The sequence below is a fragment of the Protopterus annectens genome, chromosome 3.part0, assembly GCF_019279795.1.
Source record: "Protopterus annectens isolate FY-2018-M chromosome 3.part0, PAN1.0, whole genome shotgun sequence".
Lineage (NCBI taxonomy): Eukaryota > Metazoa > Chordata > Ceratodontiformes > Protopteridae > Protopterus > Protopterus annectens.
The window spans coordinates 1,549,153,877-1,549,170,091 of NC_056731.1; the positions used below are offsets into that span (position 1 = coordinate 1,549,153,877).

At 36.9% G+C, this 16,215-nt stretch overlaps 1 protein-coding gene across 1 annotated transcript in view; it reads left to right on the forward strand.

Moving 5' to 3' along the window:
* The window catches only part of LOC122796845 (cytochrome P450 2F2-like), a 313,872-nt gene that overhangs the window by 225,296 nt on the left and 72,361 nt on the right, over nt 1-16,215 (forward strand). Inside the window, exon 7 of the mRNA XM_044065588.1 lies at nt 8,110-8,297. Within this exon, the coding sequence (XP_043921523.1) occupies nt 8,110-8,297 (188 nt within the window). The remainder of the gene's footprint in view (nt 1-8,109; nt 8,298-16,215) is intronic.

Sequence of the window (16,215 nt, forward strand, 5' to 3'; positions counted from 1 at the left end):
TTTAAAAGTTGCTATGGAGACGCTTTAATAATTTCTAATCTGTATACTGCAAGGTTGCTTTCCACATGTTGCAGCTGTGTAAATATCAAAATGTAGCATTTGGTCACTTATCCTATCAAACATTGTTACAAAGAGATTGCATGTTGGGTTGTTGGTTTGTCAATATGAATAGCTAGGAAAGTTAACAAGCTGTATTCTATCAGTTTAGAGTGGGATATGAGACGGATCATGGACTGTGATCCCAATCCAAATTTAAATTCCCTAATTTAACAGTTTCTGATTAGAAGCTATCCAGTGACAAAACCTTTCCACTAGGACACTATTTTTTAGGGTTTTCATAGGGTTGATAGATATGGATATGATTAAACTTTCCCTTCTAAAGTATTTGCAAAATTTGTGATAGATGCAAGGGGCATGTTTGGAAAGTTTCTGTGGAACAGGAGCTCTTCCAATACTTTTGTTACATCTGTTACTGGGAAATATAGAGCAATCTAATGAGGCTGTTTATTACTGTGGATATGTGTTTTTTTTCATGTTTCAAACAGAGTAGTTATGTCATAGGGGAAGGACAGAACTCAGTAATGAAATTCTGACATCATATTAAACAGGCTTGAAACTTTAGGAGTTCTGTTTTTTAGATTGTGTTGCTCAAAGGGAAGTGTCACAGTGAGCTTAAAGCTAGGGGCTGAGGTCCTAGTATAGTATAAACATTTCAAGATTGGATAACCAACAGTGTTTTCACAAATTGATGGCTGGAACATTTAACTAAATATTTGCTTTTAACAGCATTTATATACAGGGGTACTGTTTGGGGTAATTTTCACGTAATTTCATATATAATATCAATTACATGTTATTGGTGTAGTTTAAAGAAGAAGTGAGCATAAAGTGTTTATTCAAGGAGGTTAAGGAGAGATACAGTAAAGTAAAGGTAAACTATTGATGACCATCTCATCTCCTCTATATTAACTAGTGCCAAACTTAAACTAGTTCCCCAGCTTGCAACCATTCAGTCTAAATCACAAAAAAATATTTCCAAACTAAAAAAACACTTAGACCAACTAAACTGCAGTCATATCTTTCAAAGTCAGGATCTGAGGACGCTACCAGCAAACTTGCAAACTCACTGTTCTCAAAGTTCCCTGTTATACAAGCCTTATAAAACCCAAAGGAAACTCCTGAACTCAAAAAGCTGCTTAGGGTACGTGACGAAGATGGGACCAACTGGAAATTAGCACAAATTACATACATTCATGACATAATTATCCTTCTGTGCAACACTGCCATAAAACCAGGCAGACATTACAAAATTAATTTCTTGAAGAAAAAATAATTTTGCCTGCTGTCCAAAACCCACTGTTTGTTCATTGGATATTCAGAAATATATATTTTTTCTGTATTGACATCTTTTACTCATATACTACCATTTATTTTTATATATATGTAGCAATATAGTTGGCTGATGTGCTTCTGCATATACCTTTAAATCTCCCACTTGCTAACAAGCTACTTTTATTGTTGAAAACTCTGTTTTTTTTTTGTCAGAATCTGTCAAATAAATAACAAATACAAAATGTACCTCCCTCTCCTGGATTTTATTAACTCTATTCTAGCAAATACGATTACCTATAAATCTTTTTTTCTCCAAATTACATGAATTTATAGTACTTCATTTTATTATTACTATTATTATTACTACTATTAGAAATGTTACTATGTTAATATTAGCTTCTTCCAAAAAATAAAATGGAATAAAATAAAATAAAATAAAATATACTTTCCCCTTATCTCTAAAATTCTTGAAAAATGTGTCCTAAAACAACTACTAGACTACCTACTACAATACAAAATTTTATCCCCTATATGGCATGGGTTTCACCCACGTCATAGTACTTACTCTGTATTAATTTGCTTACTAGACACAGTCAATAAAGCCCGTGACTCAGGAAATGTTGTCTCTGCCCTTTATTTGGACTTTTCAAAAGCATTCGACACTTTCTCTTACCCTTTACTCCTCTCCCAGCTCTCTAAAATAGGTCTATCTCCCCAGTCCATTAACTGTTTCAAAAGCAATCTTTCCAAAAGGGAACGTGCTGTTAGATGGTAGAACTCCATTTCAGCTTATATTCATGACCTCACAGGTGTGCCGCAAGGCACTATTTTGGGCCCTCTTCTATTCAATATTTTCATTAATAACCTCTACCAAGTTATTAAACAGGGCTTACTTATCCAGTATGCGGACAACTCTACAATAGTCTGGTCAGCCTCTAATACAAATATTCTCAGCCATTCCACTGAAACAGCCTTTTTCACTGTGGAAGAATGGCTTCACTAAAATTACCTTTCCTTAAATCCCAAAAAGACTAAACTCATGATATTTACTCCCAAGAAAAATTCACCAATTAATAAAGACACCTTTGATATTTTATCTCTTAACTCAACTAAGATCGAGTTAGTTACACATACCAAACTCCTGGGGCATAATAATCAATGAGAACATCAGATTCGACCTTCACATTCAAAACAATATGAACAAAACTCATAAAAAACTCTGGCTTCTCTACAGACATAACAAATTCCTCTCTCTCCCCTCCAAATATACTCTAGCTCTATCTTATCTCTTGCCTTTTATCACTTATGGTGCTCCCTTCCCAACCAACCTACATTCATCTCTACTATCTAAACTACAGTCGTGCTATAACAAAATTGCTAAATTCACAACTAACAGCCACCACTCTACACACCACTCTATAGCCCTAAAAGAACTACAATGGCTAGAACTCCCACTGTCTACTTCTCCTATAGCTCACTACCACACATAAACTAATTTAAAAGCCCCAAGACCGCCCTGGTCTTAGCTCCCACTTCACCCTATACAACCCAGTTAGAACTCTATGATCTGAACACCAGTTTCTTCTCGAACTCATAAAACAAAACTATCAGCATATAAATTCTTGTACTCCTGGAATGTTGACAAAATCTGGAATAACCTACCTCCGTCTGTCCATCTACAGCAATCTCCCACCAACTTTAAAAGTGCTCTACATAACCACCTTCTCTCCTAGTAGTTATGTAACTGCAGTGTCACATAGACTGACATCACCTAATTTCTTCCCACAGAACCCTGAATCTTACATCCACCTCTGCTCCCATCTCCACTTTCCTCCCTTTACCTCCCTCCTCCCCCTTTACTCTCTACTTCTCTATCTAGCCAAACCCTCACCCCCTACTTCCCCATCCTCACTTGCCACTCTCCTCTCTCCCCTCTCTTTTCACTGGCCTCTTTAGTCTCCTATCCCTCTCTGACTCCCTTCCTTTCTCTCATACGTCTCTTCCCCCTCTTCCCTGCATTCTCTGTTCTACACATTCCACCGAGTGAGCACAGTATCAAATTCCTTGTCTATAAATGCTTGCTCTGTTTAGGACTAGATCCTTCCTTGTCATTCTATTAACTCCATCCTCAATCCCTCCCTTTCCTGACTCAGTATAATTTATGATTTTAATTCCCATGTATATTACTTTCTGTACACTCTTTCTAGTATTACTGCATGTTATATATACTTGGGAATTGATGAAGGACCACCAATAAAACATGAACAAATGTGAATCAAGCTCAGTAAGGAGTACTTTAAAAGACTTAAATTAATCCTGAAAACAGCATTGACATCTAGAAACAAGATCCAAGCCATAAATCAATTTGCTCTTCTTGTCCTAACTTAGAGTTTTGGAGTGATTGACTGGCCCCAAAAAGTGTTGGATAGATTGGATATTAAAACAAGAAGGATGCTTCATGTTCACCAAATGATTTATAAAAATCAGTGTATACCAAGATTATATATTTCCTGTTCCGAAGGAGGGATGGGCCTCCTTGAAATTGATTACATGTATAGATCTGCAATCGTGGGACTCCACACATATCTACTGACCTCACAAGATCCAAATGTAGTGAAAGTTTTGAAACATGAGGAGAATAAATCTAAGATGACACCTCTGCTTAATTTAGCAGAAGCATATCGATGTCAAGCAGGAATGAAAATCAAACCAGAAGTAGATAACTGAATGTGCTAAAAAACGAAAGAATATAAGGTGAAGGACCAGCTGAGAAGGCAAGAAATTTGGAAAAAACATAAATATATTTGCAAGTATAGAATGCTTCTGGAAGAGCCTCATGTTGATCAAGAACAAACGCAGGAATGGTTAAGGATAGGTGAATTCACATCAAGAAATGAAAGGTTAATACTGGCAGCCCAAGATAGTGGGCTACGTACACGCTGGCTCACAAAGTCCATTGAACACATGGAGAAACAGACATATGTAGGTTTTGTAAAACTGAATTGGAAACAGTCACACACCTTGTTGCTGGTTGTGACACACTAATGGCAAAGGGATTGTATATTTAAAGGCATAATAATGTGGCAAGACTCTTACACTGGTGTTTGTGCAAATATTATGGTATCGAAGTGGCTGAAAAACACTGCAAACATGAGCCACAAAGAATCATAGAAAATGATGAAGTTTATATCACATGGGAGCACCCAATGCCAACAGTTCAAAAGATAGATGCTAGAAAACTGGATATAGTGGTTCAAGAAAAGAAGACAAAAGTAGCATTGATCATTGAAATCGCCACACCTAGTGACTACAGTGTCTTGCGTACAGAGAGACACAAAGTCATAAAATACCTTGATGTGCAGGCAGAAAAGAGAGCCATGTGGAAGAAAGATACCCAGACAGTTCCAATGGCAGTAGGAGCAACTGGTCTTATAAAAAAGAATTTACAATCATATTTAGATATGTTACCAGTTCATGTAACACCATACGAATTGCAGAAGGAGTCATTACTAGGCACATTGCGGGTGCTGCGAAGGGCACTTTTGGCTGACATCAAAGAGTGAAACAATACTAATTTTACAAACTTTAATTGGATTTTGACTTAGGAATGGGGTCCATTCCCATCACGGTATTAGAAACCCAAAAGACTTGGAGAAATTAAAAACAACAGAAGAAACGTTGTCAATTTCAAATAGTGAGTAATGCTTTCTCTATTATTAGAGAAATATCACTGCAGTACCCTGTGATAATTTCAACAGTATTTAGACTATTATTTCCCTTTTTAATAATAACTTTTATCATATTTTCTTTTTAAAATGTTGGCATTCTTTTTAACTAGTTATGTGATATAATAGTTGATGGATCATATGTAAATAACTCAAACAGACTGTTGTACATTAGCTGTTAATATTTGTTTGATAACATATTATCATCAGTGTTATGAATATTATAATTTGCATATTCTTCTTAAGCTATAATAATTTGTTTTCAAAAAAATTGTCTTATATGTTCTTTTTGATTAAATGATTCATACTTCTGAGGGTAAACTTCTGAGCTGGGTCTGAAAATGGTCCATGGAGATCAATGGCTTACCTTGGTAAACAGAGCCAGACAAGCAAACCAAACAAATAACAACATAAATAAAATAGTGAGATGTTAGTGCTGTCGTTATTGGTATAAATAAAGAGACTATTAAAGTTGCTGATCACATCAATAAATGTAGACTTGCTTAAATGATTTCATTCATTATTATGAAATAAGAATGCATAGGAATACATTAGTAGTGATTGCTTAAATTACAGGAGTGACCAGGTTACAGGGGGTAGGAGAAGGATCCTAGGATGATGGATGGAAACCACTTTAGATGAGAGTTACAGCAAGATAACACTCACTTGTATACCACTACCTGCAGGTCTTATATGTAAGGAAACACCTATAGCATTCTCCACATTGACCAATGCAGGTTCTCACTACATTAAGGGCCACAGAAGAAAGAGGACATCACTATCATAAAAGGGCACCACAGAATAGAAACAGCTGTATTTCTGCAATTGACCAGCCTCATCATAGGAACTGGAGACATTTTTACCAAAATAGCAAAGTAACATAAAGAACTGTGTCAATTTTCCAACACAGGAACAAGGTAACTTAAAATTGTCTGTGCATTTAGAAAATAGCAAGTACATTTATGTAAGTTCCCTTTTATCAGGCCAAAGAATATAGCTAGTGCATATTTGACATCAATATATCATTGAGAAGTAAGTTCTGAGAAAATGAAAAGACAGTATGAAGCATATATAACACAGAAGTAAATTTTATCTTAGTAAGTTATCAGACATGAAAACAGAAGGGAATGCTTCTTGATGGATTATACCCTGATGAAAATCTCCTAAAGGCAGGATGAATGGTTTATTCCCCAACTGTCATGTCATTTATATAGACAAATTTATGTACAAACAAAAAGAAAGACTTTCTGGACTGTCTGTAACAAAAGCATAAGTTCATTAGTCAGGTTTATGTGAAGTGCTCCCTGAGTTTCCAAAGAAAAATGCGCTTACTGAGCCAAATATTGCTAATCAGAAAACACTGAACCCAGTATGTGTTTATTTATTTGAAATGTTCCCTGAGTTTTCAAAGAAACAAATGCTTACTGAGCCAAATATTAGTAACCAGCAGACATTGAACTCAGTGTGTGTTTCTCTACAGTCTGCTCAATACAACTCCTTTCTGTAACAAAAGAACTGTACAAAGCTCAGTCTTGTACACAGGAACAGTCTGTAGTGGAATGGCAGGAACTAAAACACCTGCCTTATAACACTACCAAGTCCTACAAAATCCCAAAAATGCAAAACTGGCTGATGCACCATTAGGTACAGAGAATTTAGGTCAGCTAACATCAGACAAAATTGAAATACATAGGTTGTAATTTAGTAACAAAAGAAAGAAAAAAAAGAAAACTCTGGTTAGGAAAACATCACGGTGTAACATTCAAGTAAGTAATTTTCCAGACAGTTAGTATTAAAGTAGAGTTCTTTGTCCTAGTCATGCACTCTTGAAGAGCAAAGGTCAATGCATTTAATTTTCATTATGACTCAGTAACTATATAATTTCTATATAGAGAGGTTATAATCTTTCTGCCTGTCTGTCTGTGCTAAGTGGATGTTCTCTTCATAGTTGCCAGAGATGGGTAGAAAATTTGCTGGGATCCTTTATATTAAAATATGTTTTATCTTAAAACAGATGCAACAATGATAGTCCATATGATGATGTGCAATGCTATATGGTGCAAATGATTGCACACAATGCTTGTAATAATCTAAATGCTGACATTGCAACCTGGCAGTAAGCAATTCTGTTTTTTTAACTGTGGCAGAATAGGGTGTAGATAGTATATTATAGTTCTAAGAAGTATATACCAAACGTAGAGTTTGAACTATTACCTTTGAAATTCATAAGCAGATCAGGTGAAAAAGAAATGTGAAATTTTGCTGGAGTTCTATACTCATAGGGTAGGTTAATTTGCAGAATGATAGAGAGCATGGAGTGCTAAGGGATGAGAAATCACAGAAAGAGCTGTACAATCAACATGATGTATGCCTAAGAGGAAGTTAATCAGCAGATTTAATCCTAATGCTCAATTCAAAAGGAACATTTAGGTTTTTGAAATGGTGTGTTAAAAAGAAGACACTGTAAAACAAAGCAGGAGGACACAAAAAATAATTATATCTCAGATTTAATGAAGTAGGAGAGATTGTTTTCCTTGAGAAAGTCCAAACTAATTAAATAATTTGATTATGATGATGTAAAAAGGTGGGCATATCTTCAGAAAACTAGGCAATAGTACAAGAAAGACATCCATTATAGAATGGTAGATTTGAGGATATTGTCATTTTGAAAGATAAAGAGTAAAAATATTATTATTGAATATGCTTCCAGTGTGATTTTAAAGGCATGTCCTGAAGGTTCATGGTGAAGCTTCAACCTTGGTTGCAAATTCTTAGAGATAACATCATGGTAATCAGAAAAGAAGTATTAAAACACTTGTGTGAATTCACTTATTCATTTGCACATTGCTAAAACAGAACTTCATAGCAACAGCCTCTAACAGATTTTACTATTTAGACAAGTGTGTTCTACTCTTCAGTTATGAATATATTAAAAACACATACACGTTATCAATGTCTCAGATTAGGTGAAGGATCAGTGATGTTTCATGAACATGAGAATAAAGCTGTTATAGAGCAGTTGTGTAAAACATTTTCATATTTTTTAACTCAGCCAGGTGCTATGAAGAAATAAAATTAACTTTAAATGGGACAGAGGAGCTGAAGTACGAGGACAGACACAGAATGCCATACACATTGGCTGTCATTTATGAAGTCTTCCGCTTTGGAATTGTGGCCCCTCTGTCAGTCCCACGTGGTACACTGAAAAATATGTTATTTCATGGCTATACCATTCCAAAGGTGAGTTTTGCTATTTTTTCACATTATTGTCCTAGATACTAAGATACAAAATAACACAGTTTGTTTGTGAGCTGTTCTTTTCATTGTCACACAGTCAATATCTGGAGAGAAGACAATGAGTCACTTAAATATGTAGACACAGATACCAGTATAGACATAGGATAGCTTTAGTCACCTCCACCTGCATCAACAATTTAAGGTGTTTTGAGTAACCATTATTGCTTGTCTAGGATTTACAATTTCACCAGTATCTATCAAGTATATACAGAATGATTATTGGCTGCTTAACATATCTAGCTTGAATAATGTCTGCCTCAGATATCCTGAGTAACCACTACCTATGTAGAAAATGTGGAGTGGCCAATATCTACCGAGAATATGCCGAGTGACTATAATCAGCCTAGACTATAACTAGCATCTTCTTAGGATACACTGGCCAGTACCTGCCCATGATGTACACAGTGACCCACATCTATCTAGGATGCACAATAATTGTTATTTGCTTAACAGACACACATAGATAGTAATCTAGCCTTTGATCATCATGTGTCTACAGTGGTGAGGAAATCATTCTATGTTGTGCAACTTATAAAGAAAGGTATGGCATCTAAGTCCAAGGAAGTCATTGTTCCACTGTATTTGGCATTCATTAGACCTATCTTTGAGTACAATGCACCCTTTGGTATATAGCTAACCAGGCATATCCAACAATTGGAATGTCCACAGTGATTCCTCACTAAAAGAATACAGGGCATAAGTAAAATGTCCTATGCAGACCACCTCAAGGCCATATCCCTGTATTTTGTCTCCTACAGGCTTTTGAGGGAGGATATATGCCTGGCATTCAGGGCATTGTCAGATCCCACTCTGATGGACGTCCTGCATATCCACAAAACAAATGGCACAAGAGTTACCTGTTCTAAAGACTTAAGCCTTGCCTGTGATATAAATAGGCATCCATGGAACAGGCTCTCCATCCATGTGAAGCAGAGTTCCTCCCTAACCCAACTCAAGTGCAACTTGGACAATTGGATGGTAAAACAGAAATTCATCCCGGGTTTGGCACCTACATCTCTAATTGACATAGGTAACTTGTAAATGGTTTATGTCCCAGGCCCATGATTACACTTATCAAGGGTATCAGAAGTTGTCAGAGATTCTGGATGCATGGCTAGGCTTAAAAAGCCCGTTGTTGTCATTAGCCTTGTAAACATCTATGAATCTACAAACTGCAGTGGGATGGATTAGGCTACAAATGATCCAGCTGATCTACTGCCTCGTAACAACCTATGAACTTGAGAATTTTGACATACAAAATTAACATTGCCTACCTTGGATGAAGTGACTGTCCATTCTTTTTTAATGTGATATTATTTTAACTGAAAGGTTCTTTTTGTGGAGTTTTATAAAATTTAGGTTGGGGCACAAAACAAACCTTCCATTCCTTTCTTTGAAGCCAAAGAAATGAAATACTTAGGAACTGCAAGAGGAATTGGAAACTTGATTGTTAATTTTATTTATTTATTTTTTACTTATTTGTTTGTTTTACTTTAAATATTTATTGAACTTTCAAAGTAATAATAAGATAATATTTAAATGACTAGTAAATATTTAATAGTTATAAGAATAAATCTGAAAAGAAATCAGTATCTGTTATAAAATAACCTTATAATGGATTATTACAGACTTCAGTGGGCATCCCTTCTACTAATCACAGATTCCATAACTTCCAAAAAATGAGTATCATCTGTTTCCTCAAATTTTGTTAGATTTGCTTTCCCATGGTATAACAGAACCCATGCCTGAAAAACAGATGCATTTTCAGGGTCTGTATTAAATAAACGAAAGTCTACCTTAGTGAATGCCCTTATAATCGAAAATCCTGGACCTCAATCTCACTTTTGTGGGGGTCTGTGCCCCCCACACACCAAAAAATATATAGGGTCTATACCATATGAGCGAATCGCACAAATTGTGAATGCTCATAATATCGAACGTACTGGATCTTGCAGTGCTTTTTCTGAGATCGTGGTAGAGTGAAGAATGGGATATTTGCCCTTTCTTCACTGTAGTGCGATCTCGGAGTTGGAATATATATTTAGCGGGGGGTGTGGGTAGTGCAGCATTCACAATTTGTGCAATTTGCTCATATGATATAGACTCAAATATATATACCAACTCCGAGATTGCACTACAGTGAGGAAAGGGCAAATATTCCGATCTTCACTGTACTGCGATCTCACAAAAACCATATAGAGGTCCGGGATTTCCAATTATTAGAGCATTCACTAAGGTAAACTTTCATTTATTTAATATAGACCCCATTTTCATTCATAAGGAAAGAAATGGTCTTTTATGACCTCCACCATTCCTTTAATACTCAAATATGTTTGTAAATCCCACTGCTGCAGTTGCCTATGAAATAGTAACCAGTTAGTTTCACAGAACTGTAGCCCACCCCCACCCCCCCGCCATGCTCATGTGCATACACACACACACACACACACACACACACACACACACACACACACACACACACACACACACACACACACACACACACACACACACACACACACACACACACACACACACACACACAGCTTCATTCTGACTGCTGATTAGTTAGCCCCAAGGAGGAAACTCAGCAGTCAGAGTGAAGACATCATTAGTACCTTTTTGTCATCTCAAGAAGCATCTTTGAGGTTTCAAGGGTGAATAATTCAGCTAAGAGCTTTGTTTCTGGCATACACATCCCCATTAGGGAATGCCACCACACAGAAATTGTTACTATTTCAAGAAAAACATTTTTGAAACACTTTTTTTTTTATCAATATTGGAAGTTTACTGTCAGGAACTCTATTTATATTACATGTATTGTTTGACTAGTTAGGGGATAATTTTGTGTGAATATATGTTCTGCTTGTGGAAACTTTTAATTTTGTAACTGAGTGAATTAGTTTGGGATAGACAGGGATATGTTTCTACAGTGGAGTGCTTATGTTCACTTTGTGACAACCTACCTGTCATTTCTCTTTTTCAGTAAATGTTTTTTTTAACTTTGAGTATTGCTTGTGCTTTTACTTTGGGAAAGGTCTGGGAGAAGAACTGTGAGTATAAGTGTGCTGCCTGTATACACTAAGTGACAACTCACCTTCTGACTGACTCAGTCCAGCAATGCTTACCACTTTTGGCTTCTCTTCCTCAGCCACAGCTGTTCCTAGAAAGACAAAAAAACACTTATCATGAAGCCCTTGCCATTGCCATGGCCTCAGACTATGCCCCAATCAATAGTGGGCAAACCTGTGGTGACCATTAGTTGTCCCTCAGACCATTCATTTTCCTACCTCACTTGCTCTGGTGTAGTCCTTTCAGCCACATTGAACCAGAAGTCAGCCACGGCCTCTTCAGCTGTTCCATTTTTCAATACTGGAATGTGGAAACCATCTTCTCTAGGACTAAGAGATACTCTGGGAGGTTTTTCTTGGGTAACTGAGACAAAAGGCCATTAGACTCCTACAGAGAAAAAATAAATAAATATTGTCTATCTCAAGAAGTAATTACAATTAAGAAAGATGATTTTCTTACCTTAGCAAAGTGTGCCTTCCAGGTTTTGAATCCTGCTGTCCAGAAGCCATTACAGGTGAGCATTCCCTGTAAAGAAATTGCCAAGGAAACAGGGTCTGATGATTATGACATTGACAGAGATGGGGCTTCTTCTTCTTCAGGTGTAAAGAAAATACAAATTATTTTCCCCAAGTGGAGGAATTTCCTTTAAATCAGACAATAGCCAGGATAAATAATGTGTTTTTATGTGAAAAAATAGACATCCCCCTAATCTGAGATGATATTTTGATAGGTTACAAATGGACAATCCTCATTTCACACCCACCCCTCCTACACTGCCAGCCATGGAAGATGTATTGAATGCTGCCTGTAATCATCCTGATACCCTCCTTTTAGTCCCTAAAAAAGCAGATATGATTTATAAAATGCCTCAGACTATTTATTTTCGTTTCTATAACATTAGATCAGACCCAGCTGCTACATCAATTGCATTTCCTGCTGAAGTTAGACTGGTAATGAACAAAAAAACACCTGGTGTCAGGGAAGGAAAGGTGTTCGACCACCCGTGTGAGAAAATGCTTTCTTCTTCCACTTTAGCTTTCAGAATTCTCAGTTATCAGGCATACATGTGGAAGTTTATGCTGTTTTATATGGATAGACTGAGGGAACTTGCTACTTCACTTTCTACAAAAGAAAGTTATTTTTTGAATCAGACTGTTTCTACCTTGCCCTCATGAATCCAGACAAGCTTTGAAGGCTGTGTATGATTTTAGAGATACTGTGTCTAGGGCCACTGCTACTACTACAGTGTTAAGAAGATATGCTTGGATATGTAACCAAATGTTTGCAATGCAATAAAGTCTGAAATCTTGCATTCTACTTTAGATGAAGATGTATTGTTTTGCTCATGTTTTCAAACAATATGATGAAATAGGGAAACTGACTAAGGTAGTTTCTAAGATTTTTTTGGGTCCCCCAATACAAATTGTATAGGCCTCCTTTCAGTAAGAAGCCAGAACAGTCAATATCCTGGCAAACAAGGAGTTAAAAAGAGATGGCAAGATGGAAATAACAAGAAACATGGTGTCCTTTCAGAAAAAGGGACAGACCAATAACAGAGAATGACTGCGACAGCATTATTTCTCCAATTCTCCCCCCTCCAGCAAGTATATCCACAAATCTGTCCTACATACTGTCCCTCAGTATCCTCATTTGCCAAAAGATTAAATATAAACTTTAGGTGGTAAAAGTGGTACAGGAGGTTTACAGATGGCATTTGATACAAAAACCTCCTTTCAAGAGAATTCCTCCCCACTCCCGGAAGCAAAAATAATTTTATCCTCAAGTTCTTCAATCTTTGCACATCCAATGAGTCTTACAGCCATTGCCTGTAACTCTGGAATGTTTATAGTACCAAAGAAGGAGGCCTCTTGGTGGCCAGTACTAGATCATTCATTTCAAAACTTGTATCCAAAAGTAGCAAAATTCAGGATGTTGACCTTACAGAACCTATTACCCCTCATACCTCCCATGTGTTACATGGTAACTCTAGACATAAAAGATGCTTATTAGCACATTCCCATAGCCACAGGCTTCAGGAAATGTCTATGATTCTCTGTTTCTGGGTCACTTTATCAGTTTTCTGCATTACCCTTTTTATTAGCTACAGCTCCAAGGATGTTCACAAAATGCCTACCTCTGGTCATAGCGTATTGCAGACTAAATAACATTCACATTTTTCCTTATTTAGACAATTTAATTATCTTTGCAAAACTTTTACCCAGAGGTCAAGAGTCATTAACATGGGGTATGTCTCTTCTGACCAATCTAGGCTTCCAGATAAATATTGAAAAAAATCATTCTTGACTACATCTCATAGGACTATGTTTTTCATCTACCTTCTGGATACTTCTCTTTGAAAGCCTTTATGGCATTAGAGAAGGGATTTTGTCTAGAATAATTTCTGAGCTTCTCCAATCAGTCTCAAGGCAATTCTGAAGATTTAAATCATCATCTTCTTTCGGCTCTTCCCGTTAGGGGTTGCCACAGCAGATCACCTGTTTCCATTTCTTCCTGTCCTCTGCATCTTGCTCTGTCACACCAACCACCTGCATGTCCTCTCTCACCACATCCATAAACCTTATCTTAGGCCTTTCTCTTTTCCTGTTACATGGTAGCTTCATCCTTAGCATCTTTTTCCCAATATACTCAGCATCCCTCCTCAGCACATGTCCAAATCAACGTAATCGTGCCTTTCTGGCTTTTTCTCCAAACCTTCCAACCTGGGCTGACCCTCTAATATACTTATTCCTAATCCTGTCCACACTCGGCACACCCAGTGCAAATCTTAACATCTTTAATTCTGCCACATCCAGCTCAAACTCCTGCCTTTTTGTCAATGCCACTGTCTCCAACCCATATAACATAGCTGGTCTCACTACCCTCTTGTAGACCTTCCCTTTCACTCTTACAGGTACTCATCTGTCACAAATCACTCCTGGCACTCTTCTCCACCCACGCCATCCTGCCTGTACTCTGTTCTTTACCTCTCTTCCGCACTCACCGTTACTCTGAACTATTGACCCCAAGTATTTAAACTCATCCACCTTTGCCACCTCTACTCCTTGCATCCTCACCATTCCTCTATCCTCCCTCTCATTCACACACATATATTCATGAAGATTTAAATGATTCTCAAAAATCATTGTGATTACTCCCTTTTGGTTCAAGCAACATTAGTTTTTGCTTCTTTTAGAACTGAACAAGAGCAGTTACCACAAGCTTCCTCAAAGACTGGATCTATGCACATAAAACAGGTGGAGTTTGGTACATCCCAGTCTCAATCAACTTCAGCTTTCTGCCAGGATGATTAATTTCTAATACCCTTTAGGCACTTAATTCATGAAGACATGCAGCAGGTCCTATGAAGGCAAGAAAGCCTTTTACTAGTAAATGATATATTGGTAAGTGAAAGTAATTTTCTAGACAGTGCCTAATCAGTAAACATTGACTCGTCAGGGATTTTGTATCATTGGTGCTCAATATTTGTCTGTGTTACTTTTCTCTGGCCTCCCTTATTCCTCTCTAAAGGTTAATTTTGTACCCATTTTAGCATATATGCCCATGGATCCTCCTCTGTCTTCTCTTTTTGTGGTAAAACAGTTTCTGAAGGGAGTTTTTCACACATCAAACACACCCATTTAAGATAGCTGCATGGCTTATAAATAGATTACATTAGATTAGTACTAGGCTAACTGCCCTTGCGAGACATTTTAAGTCTAGCCCATTATCCTCTGTGAGATTCAAACCCTGTACCTTATGTTTGTAAGGCAAACACCTTAACCATTAGGCTACCCTCCCATAGAGCATGGCAAGTATCATACAGCAACTGGACAGGTGAAATCCTTGATTACAGTCAGGATTTCCCATAGGCCTCTGTCCTAGGCCCTTGCTTGCTTAGATTGTGTCTTTCAGGCCTAACATTTTCATCTGAGGTATCCTACAGTCTATATGCAGACAACCTGAAACTGGGTAAATGGATTGCATGTGATACAGGTAAGGCATGTCTGCAAAATAACTTGACTAAACTGACCATTTGGGTTCAAGAGAACAATATGCTGATGAATACATCAAACTAATTATATGAGATTTGGGAGGAATAAATTGAAAGGTGAATACTTAATACAGCACACAGTGATTGAAACCGCAGACTCATTTAAGGACAGGTATATGGGTAGATCCAGCTTTGAATTTTTCTAATCATATCAGCCAATTTGGTTAATGATAGTTATAGAACTATATGTTGTATAAAATGATTTATAGGGTCTTGGAAATCAAAAATGATGAAGTTATTGTTTGTTAGTGCATTAGACCCAAACTTGAGTATGGAATTACAATATGGAAACCCCATAAGAAAACAACCATGAATAAACTGGAAAGAGTACAGTAGAACTATACCAAGGGCATCCATGGATGTGAAAATTTAAGTTATTATGAATGACTAAAATATCTGAACACTTATAGTGTATCTTACAGATATCTAAGAGGAGATCATATTCAAGTATATAGGGCATTTAGAGGCATTTAGAAATAACTACCTCTGGGAATGTTTGAGGTTATCAAAATATACTAGAGAATCATCAGACAACCTATGTAGAAGATTCTATAGGAATGAGAAGTGTACTAATTGGTTCTCTGACAGAGTAGCTGATGCATAGAACAAGCTACCAAATTACATTAAAGCTAGTACTAGTTTAGATATTTTAAGAATAGCTTGGATACTTATTATGGGAACAAGTGTTTTAGTATATTGGCAAGCTAGAAGGGCATTAATGCCTGTGCTTGAAATATT